At 43.9% G+C, this 23,188-nt stretch overlaps 1 protein-coding gene across 4 annotated transcripts in view; it reads right to left on the bottom strand.

Annotated features, from left to right (window-relative positions):
* The window catches only part of raraa (retinoic acid receptor, alpha a), a 151,522-nt gene that overhangs the window by 37,634 nt on the left and 90,700 nt on the right, over nt 1-23,188 (bottom strand). For 2 of the 4 annotated variants that reach the window (XM_083932743.1, XM_083932744.1), the window contains exon 1: nt 1,794-2,798. The exons of the other annotated variants lie outside the window; for them this stretch is intronic. In XM_083932743.1, coding sequence (XP_083788869.1) covers nt 1,794-1,971 — 178 coding nt within the window. In that variant the 5' untranslated portion in view covers nt 1,972-2,798. Of the gene's footprint in view, nt 1-1,793; nt 2,799-23,188 lie in introns of those variants that run through there. 4 annotated transcript variants of the gene reach the window in all.

Raw genomic sequence — 23,188 nt, 5'->3', positions numbered from 1 at the left:
AAAAAAAAGAAAAAAAGAAATCTCGCTCTGTTTTGTCTGTTGTGTTTTCTATCCCTATGATCCAATAAGCGTCTGAGCCACGTGATGACACTAACGGATGTTGTGCCTCTCTGCTCTACCCCCCCCCTCCACAGCTCCCTGGTTGTGCACTAAATTTTTTATTACATTCAAGCAGTAAAGCAAAGTGCAGCTATGCTACCCCCCACCCACCCACACACACACACACACACACTCCCCCTGTAACTCCTCCGCTGAGCACAATGTGGAGTCGAGGAAGGGATCAGAGGTCTTTTCCTGGGCCAAACCCCCACAGTCCCCCTCAGACGAGCTCACATGGTTTGAATCAATGCTGCCACTAGAGCTCTTTAGTGGGTCAGCTCGATAAAAACTATGAAGCTCGCTGGGTATCTGCTTTGAAGAAAAAAAATGTATGTCCTTTCAATCAAGAGGAAATTTCTAATCTCATGTGACTTGGGGAAAAACAAGCGGCGAGAACGAGAGAGAAAGAGTACAAACATAACCGGATTTTGAGTGAATTTATTGTTGCTGCCAAACATCAGAAAATCCCGTTTAAATTTCCCTTTGTCGTGCGCTTCTATAGTCTTGAGACGAGGAGGAAATTGGCCCTTAAGAGCCTGTGGAGATTCCTGCCTTTTTACACTCCTTCAGCTGTGAAAGACAACAGAGCTATCTCTTCTATTAAGGCCTACTCAAGCTTTGTGCAGTGCAGCTCCTTTGAGGTTTATTTGTTGACACAATAAAACTCTCTCTTATTGCAGCAAATACGTATCAATAAACTCACCCCCCCCCCCCCCCAAAAAAAAAAAACTAACTACATCAAACATACATGCAGAGACTACATCACTTATCCAAACTAAGTCTCACTGAGATTGTAAAAGCATCAGACACTGGCATGCTATTTTTAGACATGACAGAAAAGCATGTCTGCCACACAAGGAGCTCAGAAATAATAATATCTGGTTGTATTTATAATTGAAATATTTATTCTCATATTCTAACAGTGTATATTTTGTTAAGATACATAATTGACACATTTAAAGGGTAAAATGTAATCCTCAGTACACACAGCTGCTTATTGTTCCCCCAGCCTGTCTACTTGAAATAAAACGCGTTTAAAACACACTTAATTAGCACAAAGGCCTGACACTGATAGATGGTACATTAGATAGACAGGACTGTGCAGTTATAAGGCCGTGCTGCTCAGGAACTGTGGCCTATTGGTGCAGCTATTCAGATTATCAGAGGAACCCAGGGGATAACGCTGGCCGGAAAGTTTGATCTGATTAACTTTGGCATGGCTTGCTGAACCTTGTTTGTATTAAGTGCATATTTTGGGAACGCAAAAGCTGTGGGTAACGTGGCCTCGGTGGATCAGAGCGCCGCAGCCTCGCCGACGTTTCTCAGAAAAAAAAAATACCCAGCCGGGGCGCATACAGGCAGAAGAGAGAGTTGAAAGTGGGTCAAGTATATATAATGCAGTTATGAAGCTCAGTGGTGGTGATAACATGCAACGCTGTTTGGCGCATATCATCGGGTTTGAATAATTGAGATATGACAGGAGTAACCGGGAATAAAGGCTTTATAATAAAGATTAGGCTGAAACATAAAATGGAACACGCCATCTATGCAGGATATGAATGAACACACACACACACACACACACACACACACGCGCGCACGCACACACACACACACACACACACACTAACAGGAGGTTTTAACTTCCCTAATTATTGAAATGAAGTTGAGGAGGCAGGGAAAAGGGCACCTACAGTGATTGGAGCCGTTCCAGTGCTGGTTTCTGATGGACGTGCTGTAGGGATGGGGCGCTCCGGGCACCAGTCCTTTCTCCGGGATCAAGCATCCTCTGCTCTGGTTGTAGTAATCCATCATTAAAAACGGGTTCGGGCTGGGGTTCAGTCCCACAACGTCCACGCTCTCATACATCATACGAAGCAGAACGATAGCGGGGGATGGTTATAAAAAACAAAAAAACGAACTATTGTCGCGCACGCAGGGCAAACACACGAGCCTTGTGGTATTCAGCTCGCCACCACCAGCCAGCAGAGGTAGAAACTGAGGGGGCCAAACGGGGGGATGAAACTGGCATTAAAATAGGAGGAAAAGTGGTAAATCCAAGCACAGCGGGAACATGGGACATTTGGCATCTTCTTACAACGCTGTATTGATCGCACAAAAAACACAAAACCGAGGAGTGGATCTAGTGTCTGGATAAGCCTAAATCGGCTGCACTCAATTTGAAAACATATTTTAAAAGAACAGTCTGCATGGTGTCCAATGCAACAACACGACTGGGACTATGCACTAAAATAATCAAAAGGGACCCGGATAAGTTCAGCAGAATATGTCGGTCCTTTCCTTTCGGCCTTGCTCAAACACAGAACAACATTTGAGGCTGTATCCACACAATAAAGACGTAATGACCCGAATAGAAATCCTAAAAAAAAACACACAGATCTCCCAAGTCCGTGTTGACAACACATCAAATGATCAAAGGGGATGAAAGCGCAGATATCGTAGAGGAAATTCCGTCCAGTTGCAGTTTGTCCTCTGGGTTACGGTCGGTTGTCCCGTGCGCAGCCCGCCGTGTGGACTCCTGTCAAGCCCCGTGAATGAACCGGTCTCCCTCCGTGCGCTACAACAACCAGCGGCTTCCCTCGGTCAGACCCCTTCGCTCTCCGATATCCCGGGGTCGCATGAAACATGCAGCACCGCCTTGTTTGTATTCAGAGAGAGAGACGGAGAGCAGCCTAAATCATTCCACCACACCAAATCGTGCGGCTATCATGTTCTGCAAAAAATGTGACAAGGCACAGCAGCTGAGGGCTTTGGCTCCACCTCCACCAGGCTCTTTTTCTTTTTTTCCCCCTACCCTTGGTCTCCTTTCAAGGCGTTGCTCCTCCTACATTTAACCCCTTCAGTGATATCTCTCTCTTCTCTCTTCTCTCTCTCTCTCTCTCTCTCTTCTCTTCTCTCTCTCTCTCCTCTCTCTCTCCTCTCTCTCTCTCTCTCTCTCTTCCTCTCTCTCTCTCTCTCTCTCTCTCATCTCTCTCTCTCTCTCTCTCTCTCTCTCTCTCTCATCTCTCTCCTCTCTCTCTCTCTCTCTCCTCTCTCTCTCTCTCTCTCTCTCTCTCTCTCTCTCTCTCTCTCTCTCTCTCTCTCTCTCTCTGACTGTGGGGGAGGGGGGGGGGTCCCTCAAATTTAGGCGCGGGGGCTTTAAATCAGAATGTATTTGGGGGCCATGATTACGTTATATAAGCTCAGTAATGAGTCTTTCATATCTTTACACGGAATTCGCGCACTTAATGAGAGCTTGCACCAGACTGTATCTCTCTCGCTCGCTCCCTTTTTTCCTGGAAGTTCCCCGTCTATGTTCTCACTCTATTCGGGCTCCTCCTTCTAACTAATTTGACCCTTTCCCCATGCTCTCATCAGTCCCTACCCTCCGATTTTTTTCTCCCCCAGTCCCCGTCTCCCTAATTTGCCTAATGCTATGCGGCTGAACTTTTCCTGAACCCTGAGAAGTAGGCAGCCTCACCTCCTGGTGACCCACTGGCTGACTCGGATTCGCCTTTCTGGCTCGCTCTCATCCACATTATTCAAGGTTTCCCACCTTGTACACTCATGTAACACCATTACACTTTCCTCTAGTGCTGCCAGAGAGGTGCCTCAGTTCAGCCAGCACTCATCAGAGAAACAAAAGTGGCAAAGTCAGCCAGTCATGTAACTGACACTTAACTTTTCTCACTGAGTTACAGCTGGAATAAAGTCCAGGATGTTGTTTCACTTCAGACGTGCACCACCTCCCTAATAAAAATGTAACTCCACCTTTACTCTGCAGCATTCCATGCAACATTGTTGCTACTTGTTATGCAAACATGCAGCTGTGTTGTCCACCAGGCTTGGGTCCATGCCAAAGCTGTCATGGCAGAATGACTATTTTCCTTCTCAAAGTCAGGTGATGCAAATGTCAGTGCTTGACGACTACAGTGGCATGAACACAGACTGGTCACAAACACATAACCGGCGTCCTGTTGTGGTGTTGACAAGGAAACCGAGCTTTTCAAAAACATTGACCTGTGATTGTCATGTGATCTGGAGTACAGCTGCCGGCTCAAGTTGTCTGCGCATGTTCAGCGGTAGAGATTAAGGCCAAGCACCCACTAGATGTCATTTTGGTGGAGGGCATCTCACATTTGTAAAATTTTGCTCCTTTGAAATAAAAATAAAAGGAAGACCACATATGGAAATATCAGGCATGCTTGATCACTGACTGGGACGTCCCAGACAAGGTCAAGAACATGGCTGTGTACGTTTTATAAGCTAAATGACATTATACTATACCATATTATATTATATGCGTACTATACTTTACTATACTATATCATATTGTATTTACTATTGTGATGTACTTATATTATTATATTATGACTAAAACTACTTTTACATTGCACCTTAATATATTGAATACCTCATACTATAGGCTACTATACTGCACAATATATACTATGACAATTTGTTATACTGTCTTACCATGTCATGTACTTTATTATACATCTATATATTATATGCATCATGTATCATTACTTAACCACAGTATATATTATTCTGATGTACACTGTTTACATATTATACTAGACTCGCTGGTATTTATCATACCATTCTTTTTTTAAACTTTTACTCTTACTTTGACTCTGACTGAAACTTATGGACCTAAGACTCACATATGCTTTGCACCAACACCCCCCCCCCCCCCCCCATCACTTGACACTTTAACTGCACACTACCTCCTGCACTACTTGTGTTAATACATATATGTATATACTTTCTATTTTTATGGTTAATAGTTTATTATGCTTAGGTTTATTTTTATGCTTGTGTCTCTTTCCATGTAAGCACTGTCCAATCAAGGCAAATTCCTTGTAATGCAAATTACTTGGCAATAAACCTGATTCTGATTCTGACGTTAGTTTTATTTACCACTTATTTTATTTTATTCTTATTTATTATTACATCTTTACTTCTCAATTTATATGTACTTATTTCTGTCTTTGTGTTACTGCAATTTGAAATTCCCCCTCTGGAAATCAATAAAGGCTTATCTTATCTTATCTTATCTTCTGTGGCTGCAGATTCTGACAACTTGTTTATGACAGAATCACCTGTCCTGTCCTAGTATTTCATGGACATGTAATCTTAAGCACTTTCCCACTGTTTTTGGTAACTTCTAAATTTGCCTGAAGGTGCCTGTTTGGGCAGAGAGCATCCAATATATTAATAACCTTTTCATATATAACTGTATTAATGTGGAAATATCCAAAAACCTGTGTGACTCGTGTTGTAATCTCCTCCACTGTCTGAACAATACCTCTCCTCCCCCACTTTCACTACACCTGAGCCACAGGCCACAGCTGGGCCTGACCAACATGGTTTCTGAGAGGGATTATCTGCATGGAGCCTGGCAGTGGGGGGCTTGGCCTGCTCCGCCCCCACTGACTGTGACACTTATTTAATGCAGGCCCCAGTGTGTTTACCCTGCCTGATAAGAGCCCAGTGTGCAGGCCTGGGCCACGGCGACCCCTTGCCTGCACTGATAGCGCAACCACACATTCCTTGACAGGATTAGCCCTATGAGTAATGGCTGTCAGAAAATGCTAATTTTCCAGGCTCTGTTTTTTTCTCCAAGGGGAGAGCATTCATCCTCGGGTAATACCCTGTGATAGTATAGAACAAGCTAAGAGATAACGGATTGTTGATCATTGCTTATTACGGAGGGGGAGGGAAGAATACAAGATTGGAACTGAAAAAGTCACTTTCCCACAGCTTCCTTTCATCTATTTTGAAAAAAAAAGTCACTTTGTCATCCTTAATATAACCAGGTGCCTTAGATGAAATAAATGTGGTCTTTTTATTGTCACAGGAGGAAACAGAGTGCTCCTTGGGGAAGACAGTTGAGGAATCAATACATCAATAAAAATAAGAGCTAGTATAGTGCCAGGTGGTGTCCAGCCTGTACGTGAAATCAAAAATAAACACACACACACACACACACACGCAATAAAAGTGTACATGCTCACTCATCATACACACACAACTGATACCATGAATGTAGGCGAAGTGAGAGAAAAGATGGTTATGTAAGTGCAAATACCACTAGTGGTAAACATATAGCACTTTTCGACTGACAGGTTCTTGAACCGGTTCCGTTGAGAATTATTTGAATGTTGGTGCCATCTAGCGAACAAGCCCAGATTTCTATCAGTTTTGTGCGGAACCATTGTAATCAAGGATACGGCATTGTGCAACTGAGGGCGTTGCACAATGCCGGCAGCAGTAAATGTAATATTTTGTGCAGTGAGCCTGATGTGTTGTGTGTGTTATTGGGGCGCACAGATGAGGAGAGTTTGTTATTATTTAGTTCCATAAAAAAGTCCTTATCACATTGTGCTGTTTACTTCGAAGGATTATAAGACAACACAGAGGTCTGCTGTGTGCAGCCCAAAAGCTGTTTTACTACTTAAACCTCGACAAAAGCAATGCAGATAGCTTCACTTTTTCCGGGACCTGGTTCGAAATCAAAGGAGGAGACACTTTTATTTTGTCTCCTGGCCCGAGTCTCCGGAGCTAACCTCCGTCACTTCACTCAGCAGCAGAAACAATACACGGCAGCGCCCCCCTGGAGGAACTGCTGTACATTCACTTGATATCATTAAACTTATCTTGATAAACTTCATTTCTCCTCTCCCTCTCATCCACTGAGAACACATCAACTTTCACATTTTCATGTCCTTTATTGGTCACGCCCTGGCCCGGAGAAGAATGATACACCCACTGATGTTGTCACGGTTTAACTGGTTCACAATGAAACCCCCCCAGCTATTTTCAGGTTCCAGTTCAGAACGAGCTTTCCAGGTTCTGAACCAAGTTATTTTTGATCCAAATGCTCCAGCCTGATCAAACTCTGGGACATGAACCGGAACAGAACCCATTCCCCATCAGTGGAAAAGCGCCAATAGTGTTCTTACTTTGGAGTAAAGCTGGAACCGAAGGCCTGTTTTGACGTGTTTTTTTTTTCCCAGCTCAAATTTCAGTTGTTACTCTTACATGAATCATTATTAAAGAAACATATGAGATTGATAATGAAGAAGTACAGTTTGTCTGTGTGGCGAAGGATGTAACTTTTCTCTGCCCTACGGCAGTATGTGATTGTAATATGTCCGTATTTTCAGGTACATTTTACGAACCTAAAAATAAGGATGTCTGGCTCTGTTTTATTTTACTGTTTCATGTTACCATTCAGCTGCATAACAGCTGTGTTACTGCTGATGAAAACCCAACATTCCTTGACTTTGCTGCTTCTTTATTAACGCATTTAAATGAACAAATTTTGAAGAATGTATAGGAATGAATGTGTTTATCTGTTTTACAGCCACTTCAACTTCTAGCAATAGCAGACGTTACAAAGAAAGAAGAGGAATATCTGAAGCAATATATGCTACATTTGGCAATTCGGGTATTTTTTTTGAACCTCCAAATAAGGTTATTGGCTACTGCTGACACGGCTGCCATTTCCAGGCAACCACAGGGATTAGAGCAGGAGAACAAACCCTGACACACCATAGACACTGTGATAATAATAACCAAAACACGCAATTTATTCCCAGGGGTTTCTGTGACAGGAAAAATACTTTCAAAAGTAAAACAGCCAAAATACACAGAGTGACCTGTAGCTCAGATGTCGTGAAAAAGTCAGTGTACACAGGAGTACGTAGTTACGCCATTAGTTGATTAGGCGATCCTTCAACTTAGCTTAGGTCGCATGTCTGTTCATACTGATAAAAGAAGGCGGGCCCAGACCATCTTCGAATATGGTCTAAGCGATCCGATCTTTATGTTCTCAATGCACCCTGAGTTCATTAGCACCAGTACTCAGAGCTGTCCATATCGGATCGGATCACTCAGGACGGACAAGTCTGAACGGGGGGCCAGGAAGTCCAGCAGAGAGATGGTGGGAGAGTGGGGGAGGGAGAGGAGAAAGGTTTTGAGGAGAGAATTCAAAGAGTTTTATGGGCAAGGGTGTAGAGGAGATTGCTGGCTGGACCTCGAGGGTGTCAAACTATTTTTACTGCCCCCACTCTCCTTCTTTCTTAGTCCAATCTGGGGTGTAAGGAAGCAGTAAAAAGTGCTCTCCTTGCCATTCCTCCCCCAAGGAGATGTCCTGGTCTCTGCCATGCTGTGGGGCAAAACCTGCCTACCAGCATGTTAGCGGCATTATCCCACGACTGTGAAGATCTGCACCTTAATCCCAGTCCAGCCTTGCCCGTACTACCACTGGCATGATCCCAGCAGCCAACTTCCTCATGCCACCAGGCTCACATCACCCCTGGGTGCATGTTAGCGTGTGTTTATGTGTGAGCGTGTGCATGCCGAGGTGCATGTTTGCTTTTAAGTCTACCTGAAACTACCACTCAGTTCCCCTTACTGCCATTACCGTTCCTGTGTGTGTTTGTTTGCACAGCTGGTTTTGTGAAGGCCGGACAGGCAGCACCAGCCAAACCGAACAGCTGTGCTCCCCGACTGCAAGCCAATGTGTAATGAGGGCCCGACCCTTCGATGTGAGAACAAGCTGCAGTTATCGATGAACACTGTGCCACTTCCACCTCCTTTCAGTCAATCTACTGGACACACACACACACACACACACACACACACACACACACACACACACACACACACACACACACACACACACACACACACACACACACACACACACACACACACACACACACACACACACACACACACACACACACACACACACACACACACACACACACACACACACACACACACACACAGACACCTTGACCCAAAGTTAAACTGTTCTATAGATCTCCACATCGGTGCTTTGCAAAGTGTGTGTGCATCTGTATAGGTCTTCACTAAAAAAAGGATCCTCGTAGTGGCTGCAGGGATTTTGTGAAAGCTAGCCCCCTCGTCATTATCCCTTTAATGTCCCTCTGACAGCAGATTCCAGCATTTATGGTACAGGCCTATATCTGCCCATAAAGCCTTTTATTGTTTAGCCCAGCTCTATGGTGGCCGTAACCTGGTTTTCCCATTTTTTATGGGGACCTTCACTATATCACAGGGGGGAGGACAAAGCTACCCACCATCGGTGTTTACCAAAGTATGGCCTACTCATAAATCCATCATGGCCAGCGGCATTCTGGAAATACCTCAGCAGAGAGAGAGAGAAAGGCAGAGAAGAGGGGGGAGGAGACATAGCTTATTGTATAGTAGCTTGTAATCGCCCACACTCTACGGCCTTGAGTTAGAAGGCCCATCTCCGCAATGATCATTAGGTCCCTGTTCCTTTGCACAGTCCATCACTCAGCAAATCAAGGGAAAATTGCTATAGATGTTACCCTGGAGGAAGGATATCCCAATATCAGTCATCCTGGACTTGGAATGGCCCCCATTAGCTGTCAGAAACAGGGCGATGTTCAGTACATACGGATGGACACACTGCTAATTCTATTAAGAAAGACAAAAAGGACAGGGAATGAAACACAGAGAGCAACCTAGAGTGAAGATGAGAGAAAAGCCGGAAATTAAGTGTTTAAATAAATGATAAACAGATAAATAATCTGTGGAGAAAAAGTGAGCCGTTTGTTTTACAAATATAAATTAGGCAAGGTATTTTCTAATTATGTAAAGATTACTTACATTAGAAGAAACTGTGTTTACTGAAAGTATAGATCAGTGGGCTGGTGACATCTGTCAAAATCTCGCAAAAGCGGCCTACATTTAGGAATTAGTGGTAAAGAAAATGAGTTCTAGTTGGGTTTCTGCTGTCATTTTCACAAGGAATACCAGCTCTTCTGGGTTTGGTGAGATAAAAAAAAGCATGGACAATGCACAAAGAGCACAGAAAACATTTAAGTCAGTAATGCTCCTTCTGTACATGCACTGCACACCTGAAATGATCATCATCTGTTGGGAATGTATGTGAGAAGGAAAATGTTTGAATCAGTTGGATTGGACATCAAACAGACTTTACCCTGCCAGCTCCCAGGTACAAAGACTGTTTAATCTCCGACTGAGCCCACATGTGAATACAGCTGCTCATTGTCAGTGTTTTCACGGTGAGCAAGCTGGCTTGTTGATGACGTTTCTATCACGCTGCAGCCGAAACCAAAGGAAAACAAACATTGATTGTGATTCAAACAAAGACGACAATGAAAATGTCTAACTGGAGAGACAACGAGGAACTTTTGTCCTGGCTGATATCATCAGACAAATTAAATGAACCGCAAAAGGCTATGTGACCGCAGTGTAATCTGAGTCATGTCCTACCTTCTGCTCGCGCTACCCTGTACCCTGGAATATTTCTGGTAAGTGAGAACGCATCTGACACGAAAAATCCTGAATTGCCCCCCTGAATTGCCCCCCGGGGACAAATAAAGTTTTTTGGAATTTTGAATTTGAAATCTCCTGTTGTGTGATGCATGTGTGAAAGAAAAAGTTTGAAAGGAGAAAGAAGGATAAGCAGGGGTCAGAAGTAAGGAGGATGGCAGAGGCTGGCAGAGGCTGGCAGAACTCGGAGCTCGGTACACATCTCTCTGCTCTCCCAAAACTCACTCTGAAATGGGCATCACTGATGCATTACAAGTCAAGCTACATTCTGTTTATCTATGTGTGATATTCATTTATCAATAAAATGAATGATCCTCGACTGCAGCCTTGCCCTTGAGGCCTTAACTCAAGAGTTCACGAAAATAGAAGACAGACAAAGTGAGAAGTTGAGAGAGAGCGTAAAAATCAAAAAAAGCTGTCTTCTCATCAAAACACACTTTCAAGCTTTGATTTTGCCCGTGTTACCTGATTCGAGCCGTTTCATCTCCATCTAACAGAGATCTTAGGCACTTCTGTCTTGGTGTCAAGGCACCATGTTTAAAAAAGCAGCTCTGTATCACTAACATGAACCCACCCCCGGCCCTCTTCTCAGTATTCCCCCGCTCTCTCCACTTTCTTTCTATCCAGGTTTTGAAGTGCTGCAGAGGGCCGATTTCCCGTTTTCCATTCAGAAGTGTGATGCTCGGGGTGGCCTGGAGGGGATATGAGAGGAGGTGGGGATGGGGGTGGCGGCGATAGATGGTGGTTCGCTTTAAGTGGATTGCCCTCAGTCTTGTTGTGCCCAGCCTAAAGCATTATAACGCCTCTGCAAGTGACCTCCACTTGAGTGGTGCCCCTAACACCAGCGCTGGGCAGGGTACGCTTATTGTTGTGTTTAGTACAAAGACCGAATGTGTGCCATGAACCGCGCAGAGGTTGGATAACTGCAGGCTGAATGTGCAGTCAACACTCATGGAAACGGTTGTGCATGTGCACATGTGCATGTGCATGTGCACATGTGCATGTGGTTGTGTTCGACATAGTTCTTAGTTCCTGCCTTTGCTCTTTCATAAAACGGACCGTTCTCCCCTTGGCACCCGGCTTGTTGCATCCTACTTTCCATGGTTTTTGAGCGTTTGTACGTCTGCGTCCTTGCACGTCCCCGCCGAGCGATGCGAAATGTACAAAAGTGCCAAGCTGGTTCAAATGTTAATGAAACATGTGAAATCCCCTGCTTAGCCAGCAAGTTGGGAGCTGGGGACAACAAAGGCCCAGGGGAGAGCAACAGACTGCCGCGGCTCAGAGCATGACAAATGCCCCTGCCATAGTCACCACTGTGGCCCCTGTTACTCTGCCTTTTATAGGGGGGTGAGGGGGAGGCCAGGGATGGGGGATCTGCCTCATTCTAACTTAGGGTGGGGAGCAGGAGGAGGGTTAATGGAATGGATGAATCCGCCACATTAATAGAGAAGGGAGTAGAGCGATGAGGGTGAGGGAGGAGGAGGAGTCATCAGCATTTCAAAAGAATGAAGCGCAGGGAATGTAGATGGACTCCCCTTTCTCTGCCATCTCTCGCCCTCTCAGTTATTGTCCACCACACACCCCACCCAGGCCTTAGTGTTTGTGTGCATATATATATATATATATATATATATATATATATATATATATATATATATATGCATGAAAGAGATGAGTTAATTGGATGAGAGGCAGCCCATTTTACCAACAAGTCCCAGAGGTGCTTATGGGTCAACTTCATCTGAGAGCCGATGACAACCAGGACAGTGAAATGTGTCCTATCAGAGCACAGATTTTCACTGCGCTGTGGTTGATTCTGCAGTCAAAAGGTTTGCTGTGCTTAGCCACAGGCAGTAGGAAAGAGGTCTGTCCTTTTTCAAACCCAGCGGGCTGCTGTGAGAATCGATAGGTCAAACTTTTTGCCCTGCGGATATTTAGGCAGTAGTGCAAAAACGAACACTGAGGGGAAAATGGGGAACTATTGCAAACATGGTCACCATCACATGGTTTATCATATGCATCTCACAACACAGAGCAGCGTTTGTGCTGTTGCTTCACAACCTTACACATATCTTCGCAATCTCAATGGCATGCCTCTCACAGTCCACATACTGTATACCTGAAATGATCTAGACATTACCAAGGGTGGCTCCATGTGAGAACATAAATATCCAAATTAATCAGTTGGACCGGACATTAAATAGACTTTACCCTGCCAACTCCCTAGTACAAAGTCTATGTATTCTCAGAGTGGCGAGCAAGTTGGACGTTCCCATCATGCGCTCGCCTGGACACCGGAAGAAAACGAACATCCAAGGGTGAAGAAGAATGGTGATTTACACAAAGATGGCAATAAAAATGTCTAACTGAAGGCACAACGAGAATGGTGAATTTCTGTCAGTAAGGACAAACGCTGAAATCGTCAGACAAATTTAAAAAAACAGCAAGCCTCTCGGTTGTTTATGACCAAAATAACAAACCGGTTATGTGACTGCGGTGTAATCCGCGTCATGTACTGCCTTTGGGCACCACCCCTCGCTTAAACCAAACAGAGTATTTCCAGTAGGTGAGAATGTGTCTGACAGAGAATCTCCTGTTGTGTGAAAGGGAAACTTCCGACAAGGTGCGGACCTGTTTCGCCGAACATTGTCCGGAAGTTTATATGAAAAAAAAACAGCTTAACACAGTCTAGATAAACATCTGCATTCGCAAATATAGCCGTCAGGAGGTAAAGAAGTTAAGGCAGCGATACCTTTAAGCTCTTTCCATCCATTCAATTTCACAGGGAATATGTTACAAAAATACTTTTTCCTCTTGTGTCACCTCAGAAAACTCAAATAAAAAACCCTTTGTAGTTGGTACTATCAATTCAGCACTCCATCTGTGACAAAACTTCCAAAGGTTAAAAAAGAAAAAAAGCACAGAAGGGCTTTTTGAACTGATATAAATAAAGCTCAGCAGTCACTATGGCTACCCAAACCATCTGTGTTGTGAGCCTGGAGAGAGGGGAGTGTCTCAATAGTAAGTAAATAGACCAATACAAAAAGTGAATGGCTCAGAAGGGCAGATCATTAGCTGGCCACATCTTACCATTCTCTGTGTGATACCAGGACAGGAGGGGGGGTTGATACATGAAAAAAGAAGCCTGATAATATTTAACCAGTGGAGATCTATCATCAATCTAGACTCGCCACCCCCCACACACATCATCAGTCCTCACCCCCAGCTCTGGCCTATTGTCATTAAAACCCTAGCTCCCTTTCACTCCTTATTCAATATTTTTGAGCCATTGTTCCACCTTACATGCCCCCTCTGAACTACATTACTTTTCCCACTCGGTGGTGAAAGGAGAGGGGCAACAGCTAGCCAAAAAACACAATATGTTATAATGTCAGGAGCAACAAAAACGTCACCCGGCCATGGCAAAAGTCTGGGTGTTGCGTGCATTCTCAAGTGCAAACTCCAGGCCGAAGCCGCATGCATGCCGTCACACTTTCTACACACACACAGACACACAGACACACACACACAGACACACACACACACACACACACACACACACACACACACACACACACACACACACACACACACACACACACACACACACACACACACACACACACACACACACACACACACACACACACACACACACACACACACACACACACACACACACACACACACACACACACACTGACCCTGTGGGCTTTGCTGGGCTCTTTGAATGAAAAAGAGAAGTCATTTATCTGACTCATCTTCACTGCACCTCGCAGCACCTTTTAAAAACACTCTTTATTCCTTGCTAACGCTAGAGCTGCACCTTACTGACAGCATGATGGAGAGCCCCATTCTGCCTTTTCTTTCTTCCCTCCCTTTCTTTCTCTCGGCCTCTCCTTCGTCTCCTGTCTTTCCTTCCTCACTGCCAACAATCCTTGCGGAAAAGTGAAGGCCAGGCTTCAGTGACGATGTAAGAAAAATGTTGGTAGGTATGCATCTATCTGTGTGTGAGCGCCGGTGGCGTATTGGCACTGATCCCTGTATATCAGTGTTTGCATGTTTAATCGGAATAAAAGGTGCCACCGTAAAATGTGTAAAAAGGTGTGAGGGGATTCACAGATGAGTTGCATGTATGGAGGTGAGAACAGGAGTGCCAGGGGCTGCTGGGAGGCCTGGCGTGTCAGAGCTCATCAGGATATAACAAAATCATCCTACACAACCTGTCAATATGCAGTTCTCTGTCCTCTCACGTTTTTCACTATGTCCCCTCTACTGTAGCTCTGATAACACTTAGACTTAGACTTCTCTTTATTGATTCTTTGGGATGGACTCCCGCAAGGAAATTGAGTTTCCAGCAGCTTACAAAAACACAAGGGAGGTATAAACACTGTAGTATCAATACCCTGCACATAACATACATATAACCTGTCTACTATATTGCTGTTCACATCTTTAGTCTTTAGATTCTGCTGATCAAAAGTTGGCTTCCTTACATGTCAGATGTGTCCACATGTAGCTGTGACATTTGAAGTTTTGCATTTATATTTAGCGGATGCCATGCTCTGGTCTCTAGCGCATCTTCAAACATTGTTGTGTTTGCAGTCAATAAACAAAGAGCTATGCATATTTCAGCTAGCACACAGCTAAGCGTCAGGCTGTCTAGACCATGTTTGACCAGGGGAGTGCATGCTCTCAGGTCTGTGTGTTTATCTGAAGTAGTCTCCATGCAACCAAGCAGACATCAACAATAAAACCTCTAACCTAGTTGGCCAACAGCCCATTTCTTGCTATCTCTCTCTCTCCCTTTCTCTCTCTCTCTCTCTGGACGGATCATTCATCACACTCTCCCTCCCTCTTTCCCTCCATACAGCATCCTGGTCCCACCAATGCAGCTGTTACTACAGATAACACACTCATGACAAGTTTGATTCAAAAACTCTTATACGGAGGAAGTTCAACAAATATATGGAAAATGAAAAAATCAAATAGGCGTTTAGAGGAGGAGATGACTTCAGCTAAAAAATACAAAAGGAGAAAGTTAGACTCATAACAGTTTGGATTCTGCTATATTTATTAATGTTGTGGTTCCGATTCCACCTAATATCTGTGTTGGGAGGTGCTGCCCCCTTCGTCCTCCTTCGCCTCAAAACCATCACAACACTATCACTCCATTCCTTTAACAACTCGACCAGATTCCTGATACTGCTTGACTTATCTTATCAGAGAAAGAGAGACGGTTTATCTGATCACAAGTATTGGTAAACTGCAGTATTTTTGAAGTTTTGCAACTGAAAACTGTAGCAATTTTGACACAATGAGCAATATACAGTAAATTATGTTAAAAAACACGCAAGCACTAACAGTAATGACTCATGGTTTCTACACTTCCCTTTTTTTTACCATAACTTCCCTAAGTTGCAAAATGGCTGACGTTCAGATGTCATATTTGCACGCAACTATGTTTTGTGTGTGTGTGTGTGTGTGTGTGTGTCAGGGTATGTCTTGTACTTTTTAATAAGACTGATCAAACCCTGTGCACATCTTCCCACTCAACACTCACACAATCCAATACAGTGTTTTAATACTGCACCATTGTAATGGGGATATAAATCACAGGGGGATATGCTATATTTTATTATTTTGATGTATTACTACAATATGTAACATGTAAAAAGATAATCATTAGAATAATAACTCCTTTCCCTTAAATGACAAACTTTTCCAAAATTTCTATAGACACCAGCGATACACTGTGCTCCAATACAGTGCAATGCAATATGTGTGTGTGTGTGTGTGTGTGTGTGTGTGTGACAGATGAATTCAAATATATCATATTTTGCACATGTGTAAATACTTTCCAGCCAGCTTGTACACAAAACACTCCTTCCCTCCACTCCGTCCTGTAGGCCTGAAGCTGAAGCAGTTGCTAGACTACACCTCAGGGTTCATCGGTCAAACCCAGGCAGTTAACCAGAGTGCACCAGGCTGAACTTGGAGTGATGATCATAATATGTGTCTGAGAGATCTCTGCTTAATAACAATGGCCAATAATGCAATGACACGGATGATGTCCATGTGCATGTCACACCCACTGTTTAGTCCCTGCAGATGCTACATTGCTAACAGATGAATGAGCAGTGTGCATCCAATGTTTGGACTAGAACACATATAGAGTCTAACACAGACGCACACAGGATGTAAACAAACGCAAGGTCAGTTCCATGTATCTAGATAGACACAAGCTAATTAAACAGGTTGAGTCGATAAATGTGCGCAAACAATTAATGTCTTGAATTAGAAGACAACAGGTCTGAGACATCAGCCAGAGAGTAGCGCGCACACACGCACACACGCACACACACACACACACACACACACACACACACACACACACACACACACACACACACACACACACACACACACACACACACACACACACACACACACACACACACACACACACACACACACACACACACACACACACACACACACACACACACACACACACACACACACACACACACACACACACACACACACACACAAATCCCAGCATCAGCAACATGCAGGTGCACGATCATTCCAGCAAGGAGACAACAATGGACCCCATCCTCTCTCCCTCGTACCAAAAACCCAGTCGTCTGGCAAAATAGCTGAGTGGGACACATCATCCAGGGTATTTCTGTTGTCCCAAAGCACAGCCACACAATATGGCTGACACACACACATGCAACAATGGCGCAGCCTAATTCAGCCAGTGAAAAATGTGTTTTTTCATATTCTGCTATAATCGTCCCATACTGTGAAAAGTGAGATTTTCCATGTCTTTCTTGATTTATGAAGCAGGTCAAGATGCCACATAAATACTGTGAAAGTATTAGAACACTCAATCCCCAGAGAAATGCACACAGCCCATATTCAGAAACTGTCCCATTAAATGAGCCGTCAGGACTTCTGTACATTTGTGATGTCACAACTCTACTATATAAAGCTAGAAAGGGCTGATACAGTGCCGTAACAGTCATTCGCCGGCTGCAATGATGCGGAGATGCGGAGAGGGCAGATGAAGACCCGGACAGTATGAGAAAAATAATGTGTTTTCTGAAACATTAAAGCATGTTCTATTTAGAAACCCAAAAGTATGAACACGAAAATGAGCATAAGATGAGACATTTAAATGTTCAAATTCACTGGCAGACTGTTTGTTGTTTTGATTCATCATCTAGATGTAGCTGAAAAACTATTTACCGGAGAGGGAAAAATATTTTCTTTTCTGTAAAAGACTGTTGTTGGCATGGTAACAAATGCAATTAAGAGAACAATTTGGCAGCAACATCCATTTTCAAGGAAGTAAGGCTTTATTTCCAAGAATAGAGCAGAATAGAGATTTGGGTCATAATGGGGAAGAATAACAGACCATTTCCTTGAACATCCAAGCAACGCCCCCGATGAAACAGTACTTAGGTGCTGGTTGATTGATAAGTCTACAGTTCACTTCACTGTACTGACTTCTGTATTCATTGTTTCAGACTTAAGAAGATCTTTGATCTTTCCTCTCTGCTTCATACCCTACCCTCCACTCTTCCCCTCTCTAGATCTGTCTTGGACAATTCTGTTTGTCTCACACACATTGTTTCCTCCTCCTTCTCTCTCTCTTTGCATATCTTATACTTGATCGATTTTCTTCCTCCTCCAATTGATCTTCCTCCCTCATCCCACTGTGCCTCAGTTCCTCCTTAGCTCCCTGAGGAAATGTACAACTCTATATAATCAACTTAACCGCTTTGCCGTCTGCCACTATGCCGAGCTGCCATGAGGTTTCGTGGTCACACGGCTGTACTCCCTTGGCTTATGTGCACAGCACAGAAGTCTGAGGCACAGGCAGCCAGTGAGAGAGGAGCCAGCTGCCCCTCATATGCCCAACTTGGTGGTTACACTGATTCAGTGACAAAAGAACCTCTAAGGCAGTGTGTGTATGTGTGTGTATAAGAAATACTCTTTCATTGGATGCTTACAGCTTAGCTCAATATACGGTATATGTGTTTTTAGTCCAACAATAGCAATTTTGGAACAACTGAAATATCGTGATACTTTGTACTTCATATTAACACTTTATTAACCACATAGTGCTGAAACAATGAATTCATCAATTGATTGATGGACAGAAAATTAGTTGGCAAAATGTTAATAGTAGATTAATTGTTTTGTTTAAATTATTAAAGCAAAATGGCAACCATTCTTTGTTTCCAATGTGCTGCTTTTCTCTGGTTTATATTATTTCAATTTTGATATATTTAGGTTTTAGACTGGTATTTGGATAAATAAGCAATTTGACAACGTCATCTCAGGCACTGAGAAATTGTGACAAGCATGTTTACATTTTTGGGATGTTTTTCATACTAAATGTATAAACAATTAAGTGAAAAACAATGAAGATAATTGAAAATAAAGAAAAATACATTTCCACAATATAGCTATCAAATAAATGAGCATTAGCTGTAGTGAGCAACTAATTAGCATTAGCTGTCCCACTGGTGACTTTAATCCATACCAAAATAAGAGCATGCCTTCACTCCAAATGTGACATTCTGTGTGTGAGAGGGAACGACAATGAGCAATATCTATTCTGCACCTTCCTATTTAGGAGAGAGGAAACCCTGGTTATAGTCAGACTTCCTTCAACTGTTAATGTTGCCAAGCTACATAATAATACCTGCATTACAACGCATGCCCAAGTCGAGGTGGAGGGGACCAAAAATCTGCTGGGTGGAGGTGGCATGTTGTGTCTAAATTTACAGTGGGGTGTTTCTATCGGTAAGAATGACCACTCATCCGCAATGCACCCAACGCCCTCTGAAGAGCGTGATAGGTAAGGAAAAAACCCTTAAGAAGGAAGGGAGGGATGCTGAGGGAAGGATGGAAGGAGGTGATAAAGAGCAGGGGAAGAAGACGGGTGCCATAGCTGTGGGGGATTGTGTCAACGAAGCACATTGGGCTCTGACAGTAATACTCAAGTGCTGAAAGATGGCTTTCTACTAACTTTCTCCACTTCCTTCCCTCTCTTTATGTTACATATACCTCTTCTCTGCACATCTTCTGCCTGTCCCATCACCTTCCTCTCGGAGTTATAGCAAATATCTCTCCTCCACCCCTCCACTCTCTCTATTTTGGGGGAAGCTCAGTGCCAGTGTAGAGTTTTATTTGTGTAATTTACATCTTTCCCGACAACCTTCTGTGCCCCCCTATAACCCTTGGCTTTTACTGCAGCCAGAATGTCGTAAAGCAGCCGTTCTTTGTGATGAGAGAGAAACAGAGATGGGGAGGTGGGCCGTCTGAACTGCAATCCAGAGAGAGCCGATTGTAAAAACAACACACGCGCACTTGGTGTAGGTTAGCTTCCTGGTTGGCTATTTGTGTGTGTGTGTGTGTGTGTGTATGTGTGTGTGTGTGGGATCACCTCTCTACATCTGTGCCTGTGTGCAACCTCATCCCTAGCAGGACTGTGCGCTCCATTTGAACAAGGCAGTTACAGGGTTGGTTTCTTGACCAAACAAGCTTTAGTATATCCAGGGATCAGGGCATTAATCCTCCAGCCATCATGTGCTCGCTCTGTACTTAGCTAACTCGCTGTGGGGGCGGGGGTCGAAGGTCAAACGATAATCACATTAACAGGTGGTACGGACTTCCAACTCACCTGAGGAGGTATATGTCTGTTTGGGGTCAGGTAACTCCTGGAGCTTAGCAACAGCGGGGGAGCATTAGAGATACCAAGAAGTACAATTGTATACTGTGCTAATCTAATCACTAATACTAAAGAGCAATAAAAGTCTATTGGCCAACCTCAAATGAAGCTTAAAATTAGATAACTTGTATCTATAGAAGGGAAAAAACATAAAAGAAAGTCAACGATAATAAAAGTCATGCTGAATGAGAGAAAAAGACCGAAGCAGAAGAACAAAGGAGAGAAGCATGAAAGAAGGAGGTGAAATAGGTAATGAGGGGAAGAGCGAGATGCTGCATCTTAATGAGAAAAAACTCACGTGTAGGAGAGCGATCTGAAGCAAAAAGGCATGAAAAAAAAGAGAAAGGAAGCGTCAATGTGAATAAAAGAGTAAATATTCCTACTTCAAATGTGTGCTTTTTGGAAAATCAAGGCCACAAATGGATAAATCATTGGAAACAGGAAAGTGACCCAGTCTCCCTCCTTTATTCAGACATTTCTCAATCTGACTTGTAACAAGTGAGGTGCAAATGTGTTTGGGTGAACCGTGTGGAGTCACACACAGGCACACAGGCACACACACACACACACACACACACACACACACACACACACACACACACACACACACACACACACACACACACACACACACACACACACACACACACACACACACACACACACACACACACACACACACACACACACACACACACACACACACACACACACACACACACACACACACACACACACACACACACACACCAGAACTACAGCAGAACAATGACAACAGAGTTTGAGCTGGAGCTATGGGGAACAATGACCCCCAGTGGCTGTAACCATGTTTCAGGGTAGAGCACAGCAGATACATGTGTGTGTGTGTGTGTGTGTGTGTGTGTGTGTGTGTGTGTGTGTGTGTGTGTGTGTGTGCACGCGCGTATGTGTGTGTGGGTGGGTATGAGTGTGTGTGTCAAAGAAGGTGGAGAAGGACTCATTAGGAGTGTTTGGCCAGTCAGCCTCTCACCACTCACAGCAGCTAAGAATGGTAAACAAGCACCCATTAAACAACATCACACACACACAAGCACACGCACACACATAACCCGCCTTCCTCTGTATGATATGGCACTTCAAAAGGGAACATGCCTGATTAAAACTGTACACATACTCACATACGCACACAACTGTGTGCTCCCTTTCTCTTTTTAAGTACCCTTGATTCCACACTATTTCTCCCCTCTTTAAAGAAGGCTCTAACTTAATTATTGGAACCATAGCAAAAGAAAACAAAACACACAGAAGAGATGGAAGGAGGGGTGTGAAAAGGCGTGTGTGTGTGTGTGGGGGGGGGGGGGGGGGGGGGGGGGGGGTTGACACTGGCAAAATGTACAGCTGGAGCGAGGGAATCAAGGCAGATAGGCCAACGGTACAGCAGAGACAGAATTAACGAACATGAACATCATGCGTCATGTGTCATGTGTCACCCGTGAATGCCATCTGCTTCAATTTAAAACTATATGAATAGAGGAACAACACAGAGGAGCAGTGAGGGAGGAAGAAAAGAGGAAGGGACATGTAACAGAATGTGAGTACTGGTAGGAAGCTGAAAAAAACTGTGCTAAAGCCAGAATAATACATAAGTCATCACTGATTTTATCTTATTAGATATATATATGGGTATCTGCATATACTGTTACAAACAAGATACTGTGGTGGGGAAATGCTGAATATTCAGTATGCTTGAGGTCATTACATATCTGAGGTTACAGTTCAAATTTAAGAGATTGTTTTTTTTGTGAATTTAAGGTAAAAAATGACTATTGGCCAATATATCGTAAACAGATTTAAAAAAAAAAAAAAAAACTCCCATAACATTTTTGGCATTAGCCTAAAAAAATCCAGTATGTGTTGGGCTCTAATGGTTTTTTCACAAAACCACCATAGCCTGCCTTGCCTAGGGAAACCACACGAGTCCACATATGGTGTTGCATCCATAACATCTTAATCAATGTTAATATGAAGAATAACTTTCCCCTCTGCTGTGGCTTTAGCCTCACCACCAGCAACAGCTCAGTGAAACCATGCCTCTTCTCAATGAAGGAGACCTGATGTGTTATTTTAATCAACTCGGCCTGCCGGCATTAATTATTCACCAGGTTGGTGAATTGGGAAGCCCCGCGGGTAGAGAGAGGGAAGGACAGGGGGTCCCTCTGATTAAGGGCTTTAAGGAGAAAAAAAAGGGAAAAAGGAAGAATAAAGGCCGGGAAGCATAAAGCCATTGGTCGGTTGTGGGTCCAAGTTGGGCTGAAGGTGAGTGACCGCGGGTGAGAATCTGTCCTGTCTTTCTTCCGGTTTGTGTTATTTCCTCTCATGCAGGCTCAGAACGTTTGTGTAAGTGTAAGGCCATGAGCTGTAGTCTTTGTGGTGTGTGGGGCCAAGTAAGTCAGCTTGGTGTGTCCCCCTCTTAAAAGAAGAGGAAGAAAGAGGAGATGTAGATGGAGATTACAGCTACTCTACGTCTCCTGCCCTAGTTCTTTTTAGCTTTTTAGTGTGTGTGTGTGTGTGTGTGTGTGTGTGTGTGTGTGTGTGTGTGTGTGTGTGTGTGTGTGTGTGTGTCTGTATGTGTGTGTGTGCATAGGCAGCAGTATATGTGGATACTAATGAGGTTGGGAAATCGCACGGACACAGGCAAGAAGATCAGTAGTGATGGTCAGTGATCACTTGCGGATGTGTTTAGGCAGCCGGATGAGGAGTGTGTGTGTGTGTGCGTGTGCGTGTGCGTGTGTGTGTATTTCAAAGATCAAATCCACTCATGATGCTGCTTGATCTAATTCCTGATGTCAGGCAGGAAGTCCCGCCTCCCACAGAGGACCATGGGGTAGGTGAAAACGTGATTGGTGGGGATGTGGCACAAACACATACTGCTACACGCACGCACGCACGCACGCACACACACACACACGCACGCACACACACACACACACACCT

Source organism: Echiichthys vipera (genome assembly GCF_963691815.1).
Source record: "Echiichthys vipera genome assembly, chromosome: 18".
In the NCBI taxonomy this organism is placed as follows: domain Eukaryota; kingdom Metazoa; phylum Chordata; class Actinopteri; order Perciformes; family Trachinidae; genus Echiichthys; species Echiichthys vipera.
Note: the sequence above shows the minus strand (reverse complement) of the source record. Positions and strands in the feature narration are given on the sequence as shown.